This window comes from Cinclus cinclus, chromosome 11 (assembly GCF_963662255.1).
Source record: "Cinclus cinclus chromosome 11, bCinCin1.1, whole genome shotgun sequence".
In the NCBI taxonomy this organism is placed as follows: domain Eukaryota; kingdom Metazoa; phylum Chordata; class Aves; order Passeriformes; family Cinclidae; genus Cinclus; species Cinclus cinclus.
Window position 1 is genome coordinate 8,695,838 of NC_085056.1, and position 22,498 is coordinate 8,718,335.

Here is a 22,498-nt window from a genome sequence, read left to right on the forward strand (position 1 = left end):
CTGAAAAGACCATGAAATCTCTACTTATTTTGGATCCAGCTTTCAGAATATCCCGTTGATCAGCACAGTGAAAGCAACGTTTACTGAAACAAAAATGAACTAGTTTATAAAGAAGAAAATTGTGATTTGAATATATGGAATTTTTGGAATGAAACCATTTTCTTCTATGATCATGAAGTTTGCAAACATCTGGCTTGTTCTGTTTGTCATTTTACTCTATGGTGAAAAACACTTTGGTACCAGGGTAGGGAATTCCTCTCATGAGGGTCACATATGTCCTGGATGTTCTCGTCTTACTTTGAAAGTGGAGTTCACTTCGACGGTCGTGGAGCATGGTAAGAAAGAGTTAAGCAGTAAAGAAAAAAAATCCTTGTCATTTTCATGTGTATGTTACTGACTTGTGGCGTTTGTGCAATTGAAGCTCAGGGTTTCTGTAGAAGCACATAATCTGCTAAATTCTCTATATTTGAAAAGAGGAGCACTTTTTCAAATCAAAGGTTCTTTGTTTAGCTGGAGATAATGTTCCGACAGGAGAAGGGAGAGGGAAATCGAGAAGATTCTAAAATTGAAAATGGAGTGTGAAGGCTCAGGTCAAATGTGGTGTGTTTAGTATCCCTTTGTTTTGACCTTGCCAGTGGTATGCCTGAGGGTCTTTTATGAAATGTAACCACACAGATGGGGCTTGAAGGGGAGGGAAGAGCAAGAAGTCTCTGTGGATTTGTTAAAGAAAAAGTTTGGATAAAAAAAGAAAGGAAAAGTTTGCATGGAAGAAATGTCAGATAATAGCGAAGGGAGCAGATGAAAGGCAGAGTGAGGCAGATGCTGCTGCTGGGATGGCAGAAGGTAGCAGTAGGACACCTTGACCTTGCATCCATGTGTTGCCTCAGGAAGCTGCAGTATTCCCACAGTGATGCTCTGCTGTGCCTGGGTGCTTGCAGGAGGGTGGCAGAAGTGATATTCCTGTTCAGAGCAGGCCACAGCATTAACAGTGAATGTGGTGGTGTGAGCTGGGGCTGAGCCTGCTGGCAAATCACTGGTGCAGATCAAGGATTGGACTGTGGAGCGTGACTTTGTTTTCTGAGCTTGTCTTAGTTGGTGTCAGTAATTTGCACTAAAGCTCAGTAGCAAATGTGGGATCTTTAAACCATACCTGTCAAGAAACACTGAACTGGCATATCAGTTTGTAACAAATCTGTTCCCTCACCCCTGCTCCTCTCATGTCATTTTGCCTTTCCCTGATATTTGCAATTCTACGTTCCTTTCAAAGGCTTTTTTCATATTTCTTGTTTCCTGATGCAACACTCCCCCACCCCTTTACATAGTGCAGAAATAAATTACAAACTTATACAAGTAACAGAAAAGGGCTTCAAATTGTGATTTTTTTGTTCTGAGAAAGAAAAAAATCATTCAGACTTTGCAATGTGAATTCATGCATAAGCTGCTTAAACACCAGTTCTCATAAAGTTGTCCTCTTGTTCCAGAATACATTGTGGCTTTTAATGGGTACTTCACAGCTAAAGCTCGAAGTAAATTTATTTCAAGTGCACTAAAAAATAGTGATATTGAGAACTGGAGGATTGTACCTCGCAACAACCCGGCCAGTGACTATCCCAGCGATTTTGAAGTTATTCAGATCAACGAGAAGCAGAAGGATGGAGTTCTCACACTGGAAGATCATCCAAACATCAAGCGTGTGACACCTCAGAGAAAGGTCTTTCGGTCACTCAAGTATTCGGAGTGTAAGTTATTTTCTGTGTGGCTGCATGGGATCTGTTTTGGAAAAGTGTTCTTAGCGTTATTTCAGATCATCAGCTTTGCATTACACAAATGAGAAGTGTCCTGCAGTTCTTCTTTAATTAACAGAAATCTCTTCCTTTGGTTATAAAATTATAAGGGTCTCCTCATACGTATGCTGAAGCATGCTGTATTTCCATTCACAACATAGATGCATTTCCTTAGCAGCACTTGGTTACCTGAGAATAGGGATCTCTGTACCTGCAGTAGATAAACCAGCAGCTTTTACTGATTTTGATTAGAGAAAATCGATACTCAGTAATCTAAAACTTTTGTTGTAACAGTATGACATCTTGAGTTTGCGTAAGAATCAATTCTATTACGATTTTCCTCACGCTGTTTTTAATTTTCTTCATCCTAATTCTACATAGCTGATCCAGTGCTGCACTGCAATGAAACCAGGTGGACTCAGAAGTGGCAGTCATCTCGCCCCTTGAGAAGAGCAAGTCTTTCTTTGGGTTCTGGCTTCTGGCACGCCACAGGCCGACACTCGAGCAGGCGCCTGCTGAGAGCCATCCCTCGCCAGGTTGCCCAGACCTTGCAGGCAGATGTCCTCTGGCAGATGGGTTACACAGGTATGCTTTTGCTTGTTGCCTGAAAACAATAACCTTCTTGGAAAAACAAGTGAAGTGTAAGGAGAAGCTGATTGACTCGTCTGTGTTAACTTCTCATTGGCTGCCCAGTTGCAAAGATTGAGAAATAATTTGCTTTGGAATGCTTTGTATATTTATGGAGTGTTTTTTTGTATATGTGTATTTTACTTAAGGGAAGTTGGTCATGTTTATGATCTTTGACTGAATTTCTGAGTTGAAATAGGAGTTTATTTATTATCTGTAACTGACTTGGATTGTAAATTGCTTACTATATTAAACAAAAGTTCTCTTCTAACTTGATAGGATAGTTTTGGTATGGAGCTGAATCAGAAAAAGCAATGGGTTTCTCTTAATAGGTGCTGGTGTGAGAGTAGCAGTGTTTGACACTGGTCTGAGTGAGAAACATCCACATTTCAAAAACGTAAAGGAGAGAACAAACTGGACTAATGAGAGAACCTTGGATGACGGTGAGTTACTGTGCATTTTCCAGCTATTCCTAGCACAGATGTGTTTTGTGCTTTCTGCTGTGCTGCTGACCTCTGTTAAAACTGTGTATCTGATATTTAAAGCTTAATTTTGCAGTGTCCCAAGCACTTTGTGCTCATACCAAATTTAGCAGGGAGTATTAAGGTTCCAGGAGTGTGGTGCATAAGTTTCCTTGGAGTCATATGTGACACTTCATCATAGCTGTTGAAAAATGTTAGGGCAAAAAGTTACTGTGCACCTGTGAATATGTTGCCAGAGAAGGTGGCAGTTAGAGCAAGCCCAACAAAGGTGTTTTCTTTCCTGCTCCTTTTCGTGTTGCTGTTTCACACTGGTACATATTTCCATACTGATGAGGGACAGCATTTTCCTTCCTTACTGTGCAGTCCTAAACTGATAAGAGTTTGGCACCTTCCTGTAAAGTTTTTCTATTCTGTACAACTAAACCTTTTATTTTCTACACTATGTTTGTGTTCCTTTTTTGTAAGTTGACCCTGATTTGGCCTGACCATGTACTTTTACAGATTATTAATTTCATACAGTTTGGGTTAGTAAGTCAGTTGGCCACTGAATCTCCCTAGAGTTCAAGGTAGGTGCTTGTATTGCTCGGTCTTCTGTGCAACTCTGTAGTTTTGTTTACATAGTAATTACATTCCAGCACCTGCTTTTGGGTAGCTCCTTTTGTAAGTTCTGTGCCCAGAGGGTTGCTGGACAGATTTGGAGTACAAAAATAAAATGTGAGCAGTCCAATAAAGCAAAAGCTAAAGTATTTTTTGAGGAGAGGAGAAAAAAGTGTTTTCTTGTCTCATTGTTCATGCTTAAAAAAAAAATTCGGTTATTGCAGACTTAGGATAAAAATCCTTTAAGAAATCTGCATTAAAGTACATTAACTTTGAAATGAGCTGCACTTCCCAAAATACTGGTTTTTGTCATGATTTCACTGGTAGCAATCAGGAGTGAATAGACTGGAGAGTGAATCATCCAAGTTTCGTCAGCTGGTTGTCTGGCTACAGCATGCTGCAAATTCTGTCCCTGCTGAGCCTGGTAGCAAAATATGGTTCAAAAAGACTGGACTGAACCCAGCACTTGTAGTTTATTGTAAAGTCTCTTAAATTTATGGGATTTTTGCTCTAGGTGATATTCAGCTGTAAAAATCCTTGGCAATGAAGTTGTTTGTCTTCTGATGTCATATTTTGTTTCCTTCTCGTGCTGATAGGTTTAGGCCATGGGACTTTTGTAGCAGGTGTGATAGCCAGCATGAGGGAATGCCAGGGATTTGCTCCAAATGCTGAACTGCACATTTTCAGAGTGTTCACCAATAATCAGGTAGCTGTTTTACATATATTTCAATTCCTGCCTTTCCAGATTAATGCTGTAATAATCCTTTCCTTTGAGATTCTTGCATGCACTCATAAATGTAGACATTGATAAGTGGAAAGGATACAGCTTTCTATTTATAAAAGACTTAATACAGACTTCTGTCAGTTTCCAGATCTGGCATATTTTTCAAAACTAGTATATGGAAATGTTAAGTGTATAATGGAGCAGTCACTCATGTACTGAGTGCTAGAAATTTAAGACCATTGTCACTTGGTCTTTTGGTGTTGTTTTTACTCTCTGTCCAAAGTCTGTAATGTCATGAAGTCACTGGGGTTTTTTAATGGTAACTTTCTCCCCTCTTTCTTACATAGGTCTCATATACATCTTGGTTTCTGGATGCTTTTAATTATGCAATTTTAAAGAAGATAGATGTACTGAATCTAAGTATTGGTGGGCCAGACTTCATGGATCATCCGTTTGTTGACAAAGTTAGTATGAGGAAATGAAGTGTGCATCATGTTTGTATCTCTCACACACATGCTGGACTTGCAGAGCTACTTGTTTGTGTCTGCTCCTGCTGACAGTTTCTCTGTTTCTTTTATGTGGCAGAAATTTTGTACAGTGTACAGGCTTTTAGGAACATATGTAAGGAATGAGTTAAAAAACCCCAGGCACAACCCAGATGTTCACAGAGTTATGGAAAATGCCCTTTAACAAAATGCTTGATGATCTGCTAGAAAATTACTCCCAAGCAGACAACTAAAATGATCTTTAATAGGAGACACTTAACTGAAATCCACTCGTTTTTTTTTTTTTTTTAAATCTCTGCATGGTTAATTTGTTTAATGGAAAAAAAATGTGTATGATATGATTTTAGTGAATTTAAGAGCAAATAGGTGAAAAGTCCAGGTAGTTGATTCAGCTGTGTATCAAGAGATTTGGTTCAAGTTAAGATGGAATTAGGTTTTTGTCTTTGTCAGTGTCATAGTTCCATGAATTGTTGGCCTGGCCTTCAAAAGCATTAAGTGAGTTAATTTACTTTTCAACTAAAGGATATAGTCATTCTTTGTATAGGCCAGTTAAGGGGTTTGAAGCATGTAAATTCTTCCTTATTTTTTTATGATAACCTGCACTGAAACTTAGTTTGACAGTGACTCCACTGTACTCCCCAGAGCACTGAGGGGATTCATAATAATTACCTGACTTTGTCATCTGCAGTGTTTTGTTACATACAAGAGTTTCCCCTTTGGTGTAAGATTCTGTCAGCAGTGTTGCTGTCAAGGCTGGGTTATTGCTCAAATCTTAAGAAAGTTCAGAGCTTAATACTGGATATATGTATCTTGTAAGGTTCAGAAAGAAGTTATGTCTGTTAGAAAAGTCTCTTTTTTTGGTGGCAAGCCTTACTGTAAACATGTTTTTTTTGTAGGTTTGGGAGCTGACTGCCAACAATGTCATCATGGTCTCTGCTATTGGCAATGACGGCCCTTTATATGGGTGAGTGTCAACTTCAAAGCTTCAAAGAAAACCAGCTGTGTTGTTATGTGGGTTTGGAAGTAGTTGTGCTTGCTCAGGAAGTTTTCTCTCCTATTTTTCTCTAATCTTAGGAAGTGATTCACGTTAAACTCTTTTCCCTGTCCTTATTATTTGCTTTTTGTGAAGTACTTAACTAAATGTTTTTCTTTGAAACAGTGGAAAGTCAGCAAAAGAAGAATGGCAGTGCTTCCAGCTGACATTTCCCTGTTAGTGTGAGCAGACAGCTTTGAGTACTGATCTTGGACTTAAGGAATATAGAAGGGATCAACCCAGAACAATGTGTGGTGTATTTCTCAAATAGATACCTAAAAATAGATTTTGTTTTGTCTTCAAGGCACATGGTTTAATAGTTACTGAATTTGTAACTGCCTGATAAGTTGCTGTCAGAAGTATGTGACAAAAATCTGATGGCAGCACTTCTGTTACCGGCATAAACTTATGAGTGTATCTTGGGTTTTTTTTGGGTATTGTTTTAATTGTTTTATTCCTGTCTCCCAATTTATTCTAGGACTCTCAATAATCCTGCTGACCAGATGGATGTGATTGGAGTAGGTGGCATTGACTTTGAAGATAACATAGCTCGCTTTTCATCTAGGGGAATGACCACTTGGGTAAGATATTTTCACAGTGGCCACTCAGATTTGCAGCCAAAATAAGGGCCTTGGAAGGGCAACCTTTTCTGAATGGGCAATGCTATGCAGATGTATGTTGGAGAAACTATTTCTGATCAGAGATCAAAATATATAGATCAGAATAGTTAGAAATTCTAAGTCTTTAAGCAAGAAACTTAATGTTCTTTTCAGGGTTTCTCATTTTTAGTCCTGACTATTACTGGCATTTTTGATGAATTTATGAACATCCACTTCCTTTTGATTGATGGTGAAGATTTGTCTATGTGGTTAAATCTGCAAATGTGAAGGCCTGCTCTTGTCTTTTGGTTGAAAAATCCTAGAATTTCCAGGTGCTACCTGTGAAATTGCACTTACTTGCCTATGGAGCTGAGGTGGTGCTTGGTGCACATGATGTCAGATGAGCTTGCACATCAATCTTGATCAAGAGGATTATCACATGTTTCTGTTTGTGTAGCCAGTAGCAGTGTGGTTCTCATTTTGTTAGTGGTTTCCTGCTTAGCAGAAATGCTGATCAGCAGTAACCTTGAAAAGTTGGGAACTTGTCCTAAGCAGCTTGAGTCCTTTGGCTTAGTTGCTCTTCTGTGATGCTGAACCTCAGGTAATTTGGTCTCTAATTTTACTTCTGAATGACCTACAGTTAATTTAAATGCTCAAAGGAAGCCATCAGTGTTCATTTTACATTAGGGCAATAATGCATTTGTTTTCTTCCACAGGAGCTGCCTGGAGGTTATGGCAGAGTGAAGCCTGATATTGTTACTTACGGCTCTGGAGTGAGAGGGTCTGGTATGAAAGGTGGATGCCGCTCCCTCTCTGGGACAAGTGTGGCATCTCCTGTGGTGGCAGGTGCTGTCACTCTCTTAGTGAGGTAAGTCTTCAGTAAGAATCTCTAGAAAGATATCAATCAGGATCTTAAAATTCTCTATAAAGGAATCCATCAAATAAAACTAAATTGTGTTTAGATGTAGGAAAACAAACTTGGAGAATAAAATCACTGTTGTTCAGCTCGAGACATTACCTTATCTGACTCTCTCTTATGTTTCATGTAAAAACTTGAGAACTGTTTTGAGTAATAGGTCTTTGAGAATGTAGTTAGGGAGAAGAGTAGTGTGAGAAAATTCTGTCACATTTTTAAATAATTTGGAATTGCTGTGCTTCTGTCAACTGTTGTAAAAGAGCAGCTGTTCCAAAGTAGGCATCTTTAGTAGGTAATTATGTATGTGCTTGTAAATGTTATAGGATGCAGGATTTTATGGCCATTATCCTGTTGCATAACTAAGTTGTTGCACACTGAATAATTTGAAAGTGGGAACTGCAAGTCCATACCCTGTGTTTGTCACAGCTACTCCATGAGACAAACTTTTATTTGAGAACCATGCAAAAAATTCAAAATCATAATAATATTTTCTTAAAAAATGGTGCATTTTAGTTTGAACAACAGAGGTATTTTTCCCCCTTGGAAGAGAGGTATTTTATTTAGCATATAAAATTACTGCCCTGATTGTAATGACTGCTGATCCTGGAACACAGTTGTCAGGAGATAAATTCATGTGTTATTAGTTTTTAAGAGAAACGTATCAGAAACTTGTCCCTCTTCTACGTTTATCATGAGAAATCAAGCAATAGCAGACAAATAGGAACAGATGTTACATCAAGCTGATTTTGTGGTCTGTTTTTCCTTTTTCAGCACAGTTCAGAAGCGTGAAATGGTGAATCCAGCAAGCATGAAGCAGGCCCTTATTGCATCAGCACGGAGACTTCCTGGAGTCAACATGTTTGAACAAGGACATGGCAAATTGGATCTTTTAAGAGCTTATCAGATCCTCAACAGCTATAAACCACAGGCCAGGTTAATTTTAATCCTTAATTAATCAATGGTACAATAGAATTTGCTCTTTTGTTTAGGAGAGCAGGTGGTGCATGTGTAGCTCAGTTGAGCAATCTGTGCTTGTGCAACAGTGAGATCTTGCACAGATCTTGCGTAATCTCGAGCATGAATTTTAACCAGAGAATGGATGAAAAGTCACACAGCATTGTAGGGGATGATTCTTTTCTCTTGCATCCTTAGATGTTATGAATAACATAAAAACACAGTGGAAAAGTAAATTTTAACTTTTAAGAATAAGAACCTTCTCCCTGTACTGAGATATTTCCATTTTGGTGTGTGAAATTTTTTTCACAAAAACTTAAAAAAAAAAAAGAAGGGAAGAAGATTTTGGGGCATATTTGGGAAATGAGGTGAGAGCTTCAACTGTGACTAGTGTGTTTTTTCTGAAACTTTTTTGTAGTTATGTGTAGTGGAGTGTTCTTCTGTTTCTTGTTAATTTTTTTCTCTTTGAATTTTCCCTCCTCTGTCCTGCTGTAGTTTGAGTCCAAGCTATATTGACTTGACTGAATGTCCCTACATGTGGCCCTATTGTTCTCAGCCCATATATTATGGAGGGATGCCAACTATTGTTAATGTTACTATACTTAATGGCATGGGAGTCACTGGGAGAATTGTTGACAAGGTAGGTATTAACATTGTTCCAAATTCTGACTGGTAGTGTTGTTAAAACCTTCCCAGAAAATTAATAATTACTTCAGTGTAGAACAAACCTCACTGCTGGGAGCAAGAGATACAAAATGTTTGATTAAAGGGTGCACCCACACTGGAGGGTTTGACAACAGGAGCTGTCTACAAATTTTCAGGCAATGTGTTCATTTTAGGGTGTGTAATATTTTATCTTTGCAAAACCAGTTGGAATTAAGATGTACTTAGAGATTTCTTTGTATTCTCTAACAGCATTTAAAATCTTCTGGACAGACCTTCTTAATGTATTTGTGTTTTCATCCTGGAACATAAATGACCTCAGTAAAGAATCCTGAGGCTAAATTAAGCCTTTTCCATGGGTCAGAGCAACCTGAATGTATCAATTTAACCAGGCTGTGCTGCCAAACCTGTTCTTTCACACCAGTGATGTTGAGTGTGTTGGTTGGCTAGGGAGGCTTTTAATTAAGTTTAAATGTAGAATAGATTTGAGAATTTATACAAATTTAAAAAGACACCTGTCCTGTAACTCCAGCCAGTATAAATGAGCCTAATTTCAACATTTTAGTGTGACTCCTGAGGTCTGTCTTAGTTTCAAGCTTACATTAAAGGGCATTGAAGCTCTTATCCAAGGTTATTAGCTAATGGTAATACACACAGCTGATGTAATTGGCCTGTGTCTGTTCCACTGTTAGCTCACCTTGTTACCAAAGGGAAATCTTGTCTTCTCACCAATGAATTTTTCCATATGATCTCAAAATGTTAGAGCAGGCTTGGGCAGCTTCTCACAATCCTGCCTCTGAAAAGTCTCTAGTGTGGGTCATTGAGGCTGTCATGATTGGGATCAATCATTGACAGAGCACCAAACTTTTGGGCTTGGAAGGAATTTTTAAATTTGATATAATCTTCAGAAGAGCTAATATTTATTACTTCATTCAAAGGAAAAGGGCTGTGTGTGCAGAAAGTAGTGATTGCAAATACTTCATTCTTCATTTCTTCATGTATTAATGTATTCTTCATTTCACAGCCAGACTGGCAACCCTATCTCCCCCAAAATGGGGATAACATTGAAGTGGCTTTCTCCTATTCCCCAGTCTTGTGGCCTTGGTCTGGATACTTGGCAATTTCCATCTCTGTAGCAAAGAAAGCAGCATCTTGGGAAGGCATTGCTCAGGGTCATGTTATGATCACAGTATCATCCCCTGCAGAAAATGAAGTAAGTTCTGTGCATTTTGGATTTTCTGGGTGAAGAGTTATCAAAACTGCTTTCTGATATACAAGTACCTTGGTTTAAAGGGTTTACTCTAGCCCTGTCATTTGAGGCATAAGTTAAATTTGGGTCAAGAAATTAAAGAGTACAAATAATGTTCAGTATAATTGAGAGCAAATTGCATGTAATTTAGAACCAGGAAACCTCTCTTTGGAACCAACATCATAATTTCATTTATTGTGGATTTTAAGTATAAATATGCCTAAATGTTTCTTCTAGGACCATGCTTAATTGTTTCAGAGAAACTTTTAAGATTCTGAACAATTGAACCAGATCACAGTTGTAGCATATGTTAAGTAGTTCCTATTCTGAGTATAATTATAAACTGTTGAGTACAGAAAAAAATGCTGCAGCAATTTAGGGCAAAAGTAATCTCTTGGTCTTTGGAGCTGGTACTCATGACAAAAAGTAGATTTGGTTTTTGGTCTTTTACAGTACATGGTTAACTGATTTCTGTGGGGAGAAAGGATTTCACTGTAGTTTGTTCTGTCCTTCAGTCTAAGAATGGTGCAGAGCAGACTTCAACGGTGAAGCTTCCAGTAAAAGTGAAGATTATTCCTACTCCACCTCGTAGTAAGCGAGTCCTTTGGGACCAGTATCATAACCTCCGTTACCCACCAGGATACTTCCCCAGGGATAATTTGAGGATGAAGAATGATCCATTAGATTGGTATTTATCTCAGGTTCTATTAAATCAGTATTTCTTGCTTGTGTTAATGATATAACTTTACTGAACAGTTCTGGCCTTTTTTTGGAGGTGCATGGGATTATCTTTTGTAAGAAATCCATGAAAAGCACTTGGACTCTATGGTTCTGGTGCAGGATTGTTTTTTGTGCTATATGGTTTTATTCACGTGAAATGAAAAGCTTTTAAATGCTCATTTAAGATACTGAGATTTTTGTTTGGCTTTTCTATTCTAACCTAATTTCTCACAGGAAGTTAAAGGGGACACTTCATTAACTGCTTCAGCATTCATTTATCAAGCAAACTTGACAATTTAAAGGACAAGAAGAGACCCCTAGTCTCTCAAGGGAGACTCTTCAAAGCAGGGAAGGACTTTGCTGACTTTTCATAGATGGAGCAGGGAAACATCCATAGGAAGAATCTTGCAACAGTATCTCAGTGAGGATTAATTGGGTCAGTGACCAGGACACAAGCTTTCTGAAAGCTTCTTGGAGTATGCAGAGGTGGCAGGTGGACAGGATTTCAGAAAATCAGGTGGAAATCAGATTTCTACGTGTCAGATCTAAACGTCTTCAACACTCTTCTCTTTCTAAGGAATGGTGACCATATCCACACAAACTTCAGGGATATGTACCAGCACCTCAGGAGCATGGGGTACTTTGTTGAGGTTCTTGGTTCCCCGTTTACATGTTTTGATGCAAGTCAGTATGGTAAGCATGAGTTAATTGCCTTGTTCTCCATACTGTTAACTTTTTCCTGAAATGACCTTTTCTTGGCAGACCAAAAATGTTTTGAGGGTACAGATAAAAATTCTAGTGGCAGTAGAAAAATATTTTGACTTTGTGAGTATTTATTAGTTATAAGCTGATATTTAGTTGTGTGGAGTATTGCTGGAGAAGCTTGCTTGGGAGTTTAGTAGAACTAGTGCAGTTCTCTGACATTACCATGAAAAAAAAGAGAAGGAAAGCCAGCCTCTGAGTGGGTTAAAAACCCCTCAGTATTCAGTCCCACTAAGGCAGAACTCTATTTGCCAAGAGATTTTGGCACAGTCAAAATAAAGCGTGACCTGTTTAACAGACTAAAATCAAAGGTGTCCATCCTGGTTCTTTTTATGTTTAGTGATCTTTGATTAGATAAGAGTGGGTAAAGTGTTCATCCAGCCATATGCAGTAGCAAAGCAGTATGTGGTTTGTTTCTGTGTTCATCAGGAAGGAAATTGGATAGGTTGGCCAGGGAGGGGACGGAGCGAGTTGTTTGTGCTCTTTTCTGCTCCCATACGCCCCTTGTTTAACCATGGCATGCTCCAAAAACCTTCTTCTGATTTGGGCTGGGATGTTTTTCAGTGCACTGTAAGGTGAGGGTGCATTCTCCTGAGTTTGCCAGGAGAATGGATCTGTTTCTGGAACTGTTGCCAGTAGTAGTCTTTGTTTATCTTGATTCTTTATTGAATATCTCACCACTTCTTTTGGAGTTCAGTGGATGTACACATGGATATGTAAATATTAGCCCTTAGAAAACAGGAAAATAGTGTTTCTTCTGAGATCACTAGTTTTATGATTGATAGAGAGCAGCATAAGGAGACTTCTCTCTCCTCTGATTCACCATTGTGTTGTGCCTTATTTGATTGTAGTTTGTTGGGCTTCCAGAGTTTCCTGAAGAAGTGAGGGAAATAAAACTCAATGATCTGTGGTCCATCTGCCATTTGTCCCTAGCTGGTACTGTTTTCACACTTGGTGAGGGTGCACTCTGTCCCATTTCTACAGGATCTTTATCAGAAGGCTTTCCAAATGCAGACTGCCCGGACTTGTGGAATTGGCGTGGTCGCAAGGAGCTGTCAGACATAGGGCTCAGAGTGGTTTATCAGGTTGCTCAGGGTAACATCCTGTCAAGATTGTGTTGTCTCTGAGGATGGAAATTTCACCACCTTCTGGACAATCAGAAAGGAAAGAAGCAAAAGGACTTGGTATTTAGAAGCAGTCTAAAAGCTTAAGCATATTTTCAGGGAATAGAAGTGTATTTTTCTGGTTGTGTTTTTTTTTGGTGATGCAGAGAAGGTTGTGCTTGCTTGTTAAGAGGAGTGGGAGAGGGTTATGTGAAAGTGGCACTTTAGTCAAGCCTACCAGAATGCAGCTGTAGTTTTCAAGGGGTGAATCAAAACATGTTTCAGAGTAATTTCTGTCTATCTGGTTGCTAGTCTGCAGTAGTGAGGGGAGTACTGTTAGAGCTGGAGCATTGGAAAACCTCTTGACCAGGATGGATCTGCATTAGCACTCTGGTTTGAATAAGTGGTGAATCCCCTCATTGTCCAGCTGTGCCACAGCTTGGTTCAATTTATGGAGGATTTGGGCAACACCAGACTGCAAAACACACACCTGACACATACGGGCATTCAGTTCTTGAGACCACACAAGCAGGAAACATAAGTAACACCCTAAAAACTTCCCTGTGCTGCCAAACCAGTTCTGGGATACATTTATCTTTTATTTACCATCCTTAAATATGACTTCATTAGGTGAGCTGCCAGAGCAGGGCACATGGACCAGATAATGGGAAAATGTACCCTTGTGTTGGCTTCTGTGTGGGTTTTGTGAATAGTAGTGAAATCACAGTCACCATCCTGGAGAACTCCTGTTTGTGCTTTTACACACAGGGACTTTACTGATGGTGGACAGTGAGGAAGAGTATTTCCCTGAAGAGATCACCAAGCTGAGGAGGGATGTTGATAATGGACTCTCACTGATAGTCTTTAGTGACTGGTACAACACATCTGTGATGAGAAAAGTCAAGTTTTATGACGAAAACACAAGGTACTGACTTATCTCCAAGTGCTTTGGGAAATAAAATGCCATAGAATCGTACATATTACCCTAAAAATCCCAAATGTGATGCACTGTACTTCAGCACTTGGGTGTTACCTGTAAGCAGGTGCTACCTTAAGTAGCAGAACTGACCTTAGAATACAGCTTAAGGATCATAACTACCCATTTTATCATGATTGTGGAGGCCTCTTTGGTACCACTTTCTACTTTTAATGCCAAGAAAAAACATTTACAATGAAAAGAAATAAGAAATTGGAGACGAGACCAACAAATGAAAATGGACATTTAGGCGAGCAGAATAGAAAGAAAATGTGCTTTGCTAGAGTATCACCAGGTCGTGTACCCATTACTGAAATTACTGCATGTTTATGTTGCATATAAAGAAAAAATTCATGACATTTGCTTCATTTTAAAAATTAGAAGCAAGGTATATGACTGTCATTTTTTCCTCAGCTTAGCCAAACAAAGAGCATAAGACTGAATCTCTGTCTAGTAAATTGAAGTTTTTAATGCAGCTGAAATGCACTGAGAACTTTACAGTAGTATTATATAACTCAAAAGCAGTGTTGTCAGAGACAGCTGCTTAGATGCCCGTGGAGTTAAAGAAGGGTTTAAGGTGTTATTTAATTTGCTTTGGAAAAGTCTGTATGCAGGAAGGCATGTGACTTTCTGTTATCCAAACTCTGGGAGTACATTCTGTATGCTAATAAACAGTGTTACACTGTAATTTTTACAGGCAGTGGTGGATGCCTGATACGGGAGGTGCTAATATACCAGCTCTCAATGATCTGCTTTCTGTCTGGAATATGGCCTTTAGTGATGGGCTGTATGAAGGAGATTTTACCATGGCAAGTCATGAAAGTGAGTACTGGAGTCCATTGCCTACACAGGCTGCAGTGGGGTGTTTGGAAAGTGGTTTTCTGCAAGTTTGAGGTTGAGCAAGAGTCAAGGGAACCACTCAGATTCAGTGAAAAGAGTCTCGTAAATGATTTCTTAAATTATTTCTTCCTTTGTAGACTTTTTCATGGTATTTGATTTAGCTTTTCAGTTTAAAAGAACTCCTAAATTCAAAGATTTGGAAAGTGTGTTAAAGTGCACCTGTGAAAGCTGTGCTTAGCAACGCTTTTTATGCAAATACACACATTGGTTAAAATGTGCAAATTCAGTGCAGTGTTCCTGGGAAAGTTTTCTCCTGGGCTTGTTGGGTAGGGAAGAGAGGGAGTGTTGAGTGTTGTTTTTGGTCTAAACAGCAGTTTTGTGATTTGTCTTCCAGTGAATTATGCATCGGGGTGCAGTATAGCAAAGTTCCCAGAAGATGGCATCGTCATTGCACAGACTTTCAAGGATCAAGGTATGAGCTTCCAGGTCCTTTCTTCTGTGTTTTGAGTGGAACTTTGGGGTCAGTGCTCAAGCGAAGTTGCAAAGTGTAAAGGTCTAAAAACAATAGATGCAAAACCACGTTGATAGGGTAGGTATTTTTACATTTTCTCATTTTGCCTAGAACATGTAGCAGATGCCTAATAGGCAGCTGCAGTGTGACTCTGTGTACAATTATTAAGTAATACAATATCCAAGTGTTAGATGCAGCCCTGTATTGTGATTGCAGTATGGAAACACATCTGCATGAATGTGTGTCTCTGGAAGGGGAGGAATTGTGTTGCAATTGTGTTACTTGTTCACGTTTCTCAGAAATTTCAACTGCTACTGAAGTATATCCTCTGATCATTGCCATATTTAGCATGAGTGTTGTGGTAGCAGTGGTGATATAAGGATATAAATAAGGAAAATTTTAGTAGACAAAATGTCACCAGCAAAACTCTCGTAAGGGAAAATTTTATGCATACAGGATGCCTGTGGTCTCAGACTTGAGTGCCCTGTTCTCTGTGCATTTCCATTCTCTTCTATCATAATAGCTTTTCATTTGTGAGGGGGTAATTCAGAACTATAATGGCAGGAGGAAGTTTTAAAAATAAACCTTGTATTTGATGAGCTTTTTGGAAGCGCTGTGCAGGAGCAAATGACCAGCACCCTTAGGGTGTTGTAGGTCAGGTTTGTGCAGATGGGTGTAGATTGTTTGAGTGTGAGAGCAGAAGCATATACAGTGCTTCCAATACAACTCAGCAACTGCCAGAGAAGATCAGTGAGTTCATTGTATTTTTGACTTAGGCTGTGCAGCAGAGGTGATTACCTAGTGGAGAAATTTTCTGGAACAGTAGAGCTCATCAGAGCTCATCTGTGTGAGCCTTTTGGAGGAAAAAAAAAATCCCTGTATGCTGATGACTTAGGTATCTCCTTATGTGAGAAAGACTGTGTCAGTTTGACAAGTAGCCTGCTAGACCTGCTCATTCTGTTGAATCCTCTTCATTGCAATTCCTGAGGCAGAAGAGCTCTCTGGTTTGCATCTGCTGTCTTAAGCAGTGTCTCAAGTAAAGGGGGTACATTTCAAATACAAATATGAAATTTGTCATTTTTTTCTAATGGGTATGATTTTAGGAAGGAAAGGTAGGAAACCTTTAACCTAAAACCAACTTTCTGTAGAATTCTGCAGAAGGATGGAAGCAACATAGAGAGCAGAACATTTTGATTTTAAACCTTTTGCTGAAGATATTAGAATTTTTTATTCAAGATTGTTGAAGATAATACATGTTGTGAGGTCTTTTCTTCTTCTCCACCAAAGAAGGAAAAAAAAATATTATCAGCAGGAAACTTTACAGTCAGGGTCCTGGAGCAGTTTCATTTTTATCATAACATCGTGGGGGTTTTAAAAACTTACTGCAAAAATGTGTGACATGATGTGGGGCATTGTTGCATTTGTCAGCTGGAAACAGCTGTGTTGTTTCATGGGTAGCTTGATATTGATGCTCTGCAGGCTATGAAATTTATTTGTGCTTTGCTTTAGGTCTTGAAGTTTTAAAACAGGAGACAGCTGTAATTGAAAATGTCCCTATTTTGGGGCTTTACCAAGTTCCTTCAGAAGGTGGTGGCAGAATAGTTCTGTATGGTGACTCCAACTGCCTGGATGACAGCCACCGGCAGAAAGGTGAGCCTGGCACGCAGGGAGAGTCACTGTCCTGCACTGGCAGCTGTCCTCTGGGGCTTTTACAGATGGCTGGTAGAGGCTCTAAGTGTTCCTCCCTGAGGATTAATCTCAGTTCTGCAGAGCTCTGCTGAAATGCTGTGAAAGTGCATTGACAGCAAAAGAGCACCCCACATTAAATTGCTCTCTGATAAATGGGGCTGTTTACCACACACACCTTTTTTTAATGTCCTGCAAGCTTTGGGGGCTGATTTTTGGGGTGGGCTGTTCTACAAGGGGTATTTTTTTGTTATTGTTGTTGTTTTTTGGGGGTGATTTTGTTTACAGAAGGCAAACAAAGCACATTTGTGAATCGTTGCACATTCTTGATCCAAAGTTGTGAAGAGGCCATTAGGAGATCCTTCCACTTTTTCCCTAGTTACATCTTCAGAACCTTTATATAGAACATCTGTATATCTTTTGAGTTTGCACCTCAGCCTCCCCTGTTCTCTTTTCAGTGTTTCCTGTGAGGATTTATGGTAACGCTTAGTGTTTCAGTTACTATTATAATAATAGCATTACTATTTTCAGGTTAACCTATTTTGACCAGCTGGTGTAAACATGTCAGAAAAGTAGGAACTTCCATTTGTTGTCAAAGCATTTGTTTGCATCTCTAGGTAGCAGTTGTGTGAGTTGTGTGTGTGCATGTTTTCTGTGGCTCACAGAGAAGCCATGCTCTCTGCTTACACGCTATGGCTGATTCTTGTAAAATCTTTTTTCTAGCAGTTTGTCTTATCTGACTTTGCATATTTTTTCAGAGGTTGCTTAGGTTTCTCATGACATGTAAAGCACAAACTTGTAGATCTGTGGCTTGAGGGGAGGAAGATAATCCAATATGTAAAGTATTTTTCTGCATTTCCACTGAAGAGAACTGAATTTTCCTTTTGTGACGAAAAGTACATTTATAGTTTTTTCACTGACATTTTAAAATACTACATTATGTAATCCATCCCTTGCCTAATTTATCTAAGTTTAAAGGAGCTTGCTGCATAAGGGAGCTCTCCATCTGTAGCTCATTTCTTTCTCTACCACACATTTTGGGATTTTTAAGAGTTCTCTGATTTTTTCCTTATCTGCCTTTGGGTTGCTTCCTATGAGTTGCCCTAACACCTGCACATTGGTGCCTTAGTGCTTTCTGCAGGTTATTGAAAGCATATAACAAAAGAGAAGATATGTAGCTTTAAATTAAGTAATAGAAAATAATACTCTGTGACCTCCCTAATACTGTTAAATTCATTGTGACATCTGAAACAGGAGTGGAATGCTCTAAAGAAATCCTTTAAAATTAGCTTTTAAAATGTGAACCAGGAGCTATATCTCGTGCAGAGACATCGGTGGCTTTAACTGAGTAAAATTCCTAACATTTGTGAATATAAATCCTTAAAATCTGTTTGACCTCTTTGAAAAATCAAAGGTGAGGGTTTAAGGGACACTGGGATTATGAAGATTAACTCTCATTCCCAGCCAACTTCCTAGGGGTAGAAGTTCTGAGAAAAAGACTTTGTTGTGTGGTGGAAGCAGCTGATAAGGCATTGTTGTACTCCTGCAAAGGGAAACTTTAGAGTTGTGATGTGAGCTGGCTTGTTCATTAGGAGTAGTTCTGGATTAAAGTGGTAATCATTGAGGAGAGAATCAAAGTGAGGGATCGTGATTTTTGAAGTGCAAAGGAAAATCGTGATTGTGTGTATTGTGGTGTTGATTCCCAGCCTGGTCTGTACCACAGCTACTGTAGGTTATTCTTGTACCTCTTGTAGCCAGAATGTTTCTCCTTTGTTTGTTTGTTTATTTTTTTAAGCTTGAGAAAGCAAATGAGTCATATCCTTGCACTGTAAGCACTACCTTGTTCTTACTTTTCTTTGCAAGGTATTTATTTTGTCCTTTCAAAAAAACAGTTGGTTCTCCATTTCCCTGTTAAGAAATATACCAGAAACTCAAAACTAACTTTGCTTCCACTGAAGAACCTCATGATTTTTGTCAGTACTTGGATGGCCTTGAACAACTTGGAATTCCTGTATTCAAAACCTATTTTTTTGTGTTCTGCTCCCCAAAAGAGCCAGGTTTGGTACACAAGGGACAATATTTTGAGACTGAACAGTTTAATGTGTTTGTGTTGCAGGGGAATGTGGGGTTTGTGTTGACAGTTGCATCTTTCTGAAAGTGAGTCTAGAACTTCAGGAGAAAAGCAAAAACCGGCAAAATGGATTGTAATTCTAAATGTCATTAAAGCCTTCTTAGCAGAAAGATAAACCATTTTACGTGTGGCATGACGAATATCCTGTTTTGGGGCTTGGGGCTGTGAAATCCACAGATTGCTTTTGGCTCCTGGATTCCCTGCTGCAGTACACATCCTACGGGGTGATGCCGCCGAGCCTCAGCCATTCTGAGAACAGGCAGCGGCCGCCGTCGGGAGCTGGCTCCTCCCTCCCCGAGCGCATGGAAGGTGAGAGACAGCCTCAGAGCCAAGCACAGCCTGCAGCTGAGCGACTGCCAGGGCAGGGAGGCTGGGGCAGACCCCTTGAGTTACGTGCCAGTACGGTTGGTTTGCTGTCAGCTTTGCAAGGTTCTGCTGTTTTACTGGAAGAGAGCACATTTTGCGGGGTTTTTTTGGGATAATGTAGTTGTGATTATACTGAAGAAAATGCTCTTTTCATAGAGTAGGAATGCTCAGATGCCTGGTTCTGCAGGGGGGCATTCTAGTTATTAGCTACAGAACATTATAAAGCATTCAGTCTTATCTCATATGCTGCCAAGAAAAACTTGGATTAACTGCTCTGGTAGGTGCAGATTCTTACTTTTGTAAGGTACCCTTAGATTAATTCTGATATTTAGCTGTGTGTCCTCATTAGTGTAAATAGCTCCTGGGTTTACAGCAGCACTGTTTAGCCCAGGGTCAGTGTTGGTAACTTTTATCTTGCCTGTCTTTGGGTAAGCCAGTCTTTCTGCTGTGAGTTGCAGGTAACCATTTGCATAGATACTCAAAGGTGCTTGAGGCTCATTTGGGAGACCCTAAACCCCGGTCCCTTCCTGCTTGTCCTCACCTGTCCTGGGCCAAACCACAGCCTTTGAATGAAACTGCCCCCAGGTTAGTATAAGTCTTTCTTATACAAGAAGTCTCACTTTTGAGTTGAGCTGAAAAATTACTTGTTCTATTTGCTTTTGAAAGGGACAGCTGTAATGCCTTTCCCTAGAAAAATACCAGATTTCAAAGAGGAAATAATGATTAATGCCTCTTCAGTGAAAAACTCTGACTCACCTAATAGCTATGCTATGAAACTCAGGGATTTTAAAAATAACTTCACAAGTCACTGTTGTGATTGAGTGATTCCAACTTTGAGTGAACAGTCTTGATGAAACCCGTCGTCACTGTGTGTCTTGGAAAGAGTTTCCTGAAGCATCTTCTTGGACAGCTCTGTTAGTGCTGCCTTCTCTTGTGCCATTTGTCAGTCCCTTGAAGGAAAGGGCTCAGCACACAGCCCTTGCTTGTATGCTGGTGGTTAATTGTGGAAGTCTGTGTGCAAGCAAGAGAGTTATTGGTAAATAGTTGCTAATCTGGGTTCTGTCCCTGTGGTGTCTGAATTTAAATTTGGAGGCCTGCAAACTGCAGAACCTAAAGAATGGGTTGGGTCATCATTTGGGTCCAAGCTAGTGAGTTATGCGTAGCTTGTATATGTACTGTCACTTCTTCTGTATGTTCCTACAAAATTCCTTACATTAATGAAGTAAGTGGGCAGACACTTGTGTGTTTAAATTTCTTCTAGCAACCTTTGGAAACATCAGAAATTACTGTCAATTGACCTTGATAAAGTGGCACTGCCCAGTTTTCGACAGAACCGACCTCAGGTGAGACCACTGTCCCCTGGAGAAAGTGGAGCATGGGACATTCCTGGAGGTAAATATTTAAAAGTTTGAAATTTGCTGATTCAGTTTTGCTTTTTGCATAAACATTGAAAAAAACCCAGCGCACAGTGCAGCCATATGAGAGGCCACTGTTTATGTTCAGTTGTGAAAAACATGCACACAAGTAGTATGGCTGTGTTAAAAAAGGCTGTGTGATGATGATTTTTTTTGCATATGAACAGTCTGTTCAACAGAAACTGTGCATGACATACTGGGAGGAAGATCTTGGTGGGTGCATTTTGATAGTTGAGGTTTGCTTGGATGCTGTTCAGACTGATGGGTCAGCAGAAGTTCCTGTCCTTGGGACCTGCGACCACATACCCACTGCTATTTAAAATTCCTTCTGTGAGTGCACGAAAGCAGAGTCCAGAAGAGTTTGTCAGAATGGTGCCTTGGGCTGTGTAACCTGTTACACTAACAAATGATGTCTAGCACTCAGTACAGCTTTCAGGTGGGCAGCTCTCCTGTACAAGCTGGGCACTGCAGGCTGAGTTGGAAGCAGTTGGAAAGCCTCATATGTGCTCTTTTCCCAGTCTGGGCTGCTAGGCCAGATACCTGTAAAAATGAAGGGTTTGTTTCTCTAGCTCATCCTCACTGTATGCACAGTCCCTGGAGCAAGCAAGCGTGAAATCAGTTTCCTCTTTCAGTCAGGGTTTGAATTGCGGCAATTACTTAGTAGTAAGATAATGGTCAAGTGTCTGCATCTCTCTTCTGATGCAAAACAGAAGACTGTTGTTACAGGGAAAATCTGGGCTATGCTTTCATGTGCCCAGATAGGTCAAGGTGGAAATGCTGGTGCTTTTCTGTAGCGTTAGCATCCCACCTGATTTTCACTAATCAGTCTGCAGCTGTTAATCTTCCCGTCTGAAATGTAATCTGATTAATGGCTGCCTGGGCTTTGAACAAGAGTTAGCAGCAGATCGTTTTGGCCGTGGCATTAGCATCACAAAGCCATCGTGGCTCACGTGGTAACTGCTGGCTTCCAAATCTCTTTGCCTTTCTAGGTATAATGCCGGGCCGGTACAACCAGGATGTGGGACAGACCATTCCTGTCTTTGCCTTTCTCGGTGCCATGGTGGTCCTGGCATTCTTTGTGGTGCAGATCAACAAAGCCAAGAGCAGGCCAAAGAGACGAAAACCGCGTGTGAAACGACCGCAGCTGATGCAGCAGGTTCACCCACCAAAGACACCTTCTGTGTGAGAGCTCTGCCTTGCCAAAGATGACCTCCTTGGACTGCTTGCTGTCCAGGGTGATGCATCGCTCCCAGTGGAGGTGCAGCAAATGTGCACCTGACATCATCTCACAGTCTTTGGTTTGTGGAGAGAAAAAAAGAACCTCAGTTGATCATCTGTACATAGAATTGCAGCTTTAAGCAGCTGAAGCCACCAAAGACTTGAATACTGTTTAAATGGCTGCTTAGTCACTACATATCCCAACAGGGGGAAAATGGACCTTTTTTTTTAAGCTGACCAAACTAAAATTTATTTGTTTAGAGGCTATTTTCTATATTTATTGTTGGGGAGGGCGGGGGAAAAGTCACTTTAAGGACCTCTGCTAAGAAAAACAAGTGCATTTTTTTGGATGGAATGCAATTTTCTAGAATGGTATTATGCTGAAGAGTATAATGTGCACCATTAAAGGAGGAAGGGACTGAGAGAGACCAGTACAAATCAGTGAGGCATACTCCTGCAGTTTATTTTTATAAAGCCAACTACCATGATGTTTTGTAATTTTTGGTCATGATTTCACCGTTGTTGGTGAAGCAGATTTTTCAATAAATATGTTATCTATATGAAGCAAAGACAATGTGCTAAGTGGCTTTTCTTTCCACTTGCAGTCAAAGAGAGAAAACTGTTGAGTAGAGAAAA

The 22,498-nt window shown here is 39.9% G+C and overlaps 1 protein-coding gene across 1 annotated transcript; it reads left to right on the plus strand.

Annotated features, from left to right (window-relative positions):
- Positions 1 to 127: 127 nt before the first annotated feature.
- On the plus strand, positions 128 to 22,425 carry MBTPS1 (membrane bound transcription factor peptidase, site 1). Its single transcript, XM_062500233.1, has 22 exons — positions 128 to 335; positions 1,482 to 1,739; positions 2,166 to 2,369; positions 2,744 to 2,854; positions 4,087 to 4,196; positions 4,562 to 4,678; positions 5,617 to 5,684; positions 6,232 to 6,334; positions 7,069 to 7,220; positions 8,040 to 8,201; positions 8,718 to 8,862; positions 9,910 to 10,098; positions 10,650 to 10,822; positions 11,432 to 11,547; positions 13,488 to 13,644; positions 14,393 to 14,517; positions 14,930 to 15,007; positions 16,556 to 16,696; positions 19,041 to 19,172; positions 19,688 to 19,814; positions 20,491 to 20,621; positions 21,634 to 22,425. Exons 1-22 carry the CDS (start codon positions 149 to 151, stop codon positions 21,828 to 21,830), a joined length of 3,183 nt encoding a protein of 1,060 aa, XP_062356217.1. The 5' UTR covers positions 128 to 148; the 3' UTR covers positions 21,831 to 22,425.
- The last annotated feature ends 73 nt before the right edge of the window (positions 22,426 to 22,498 follow it).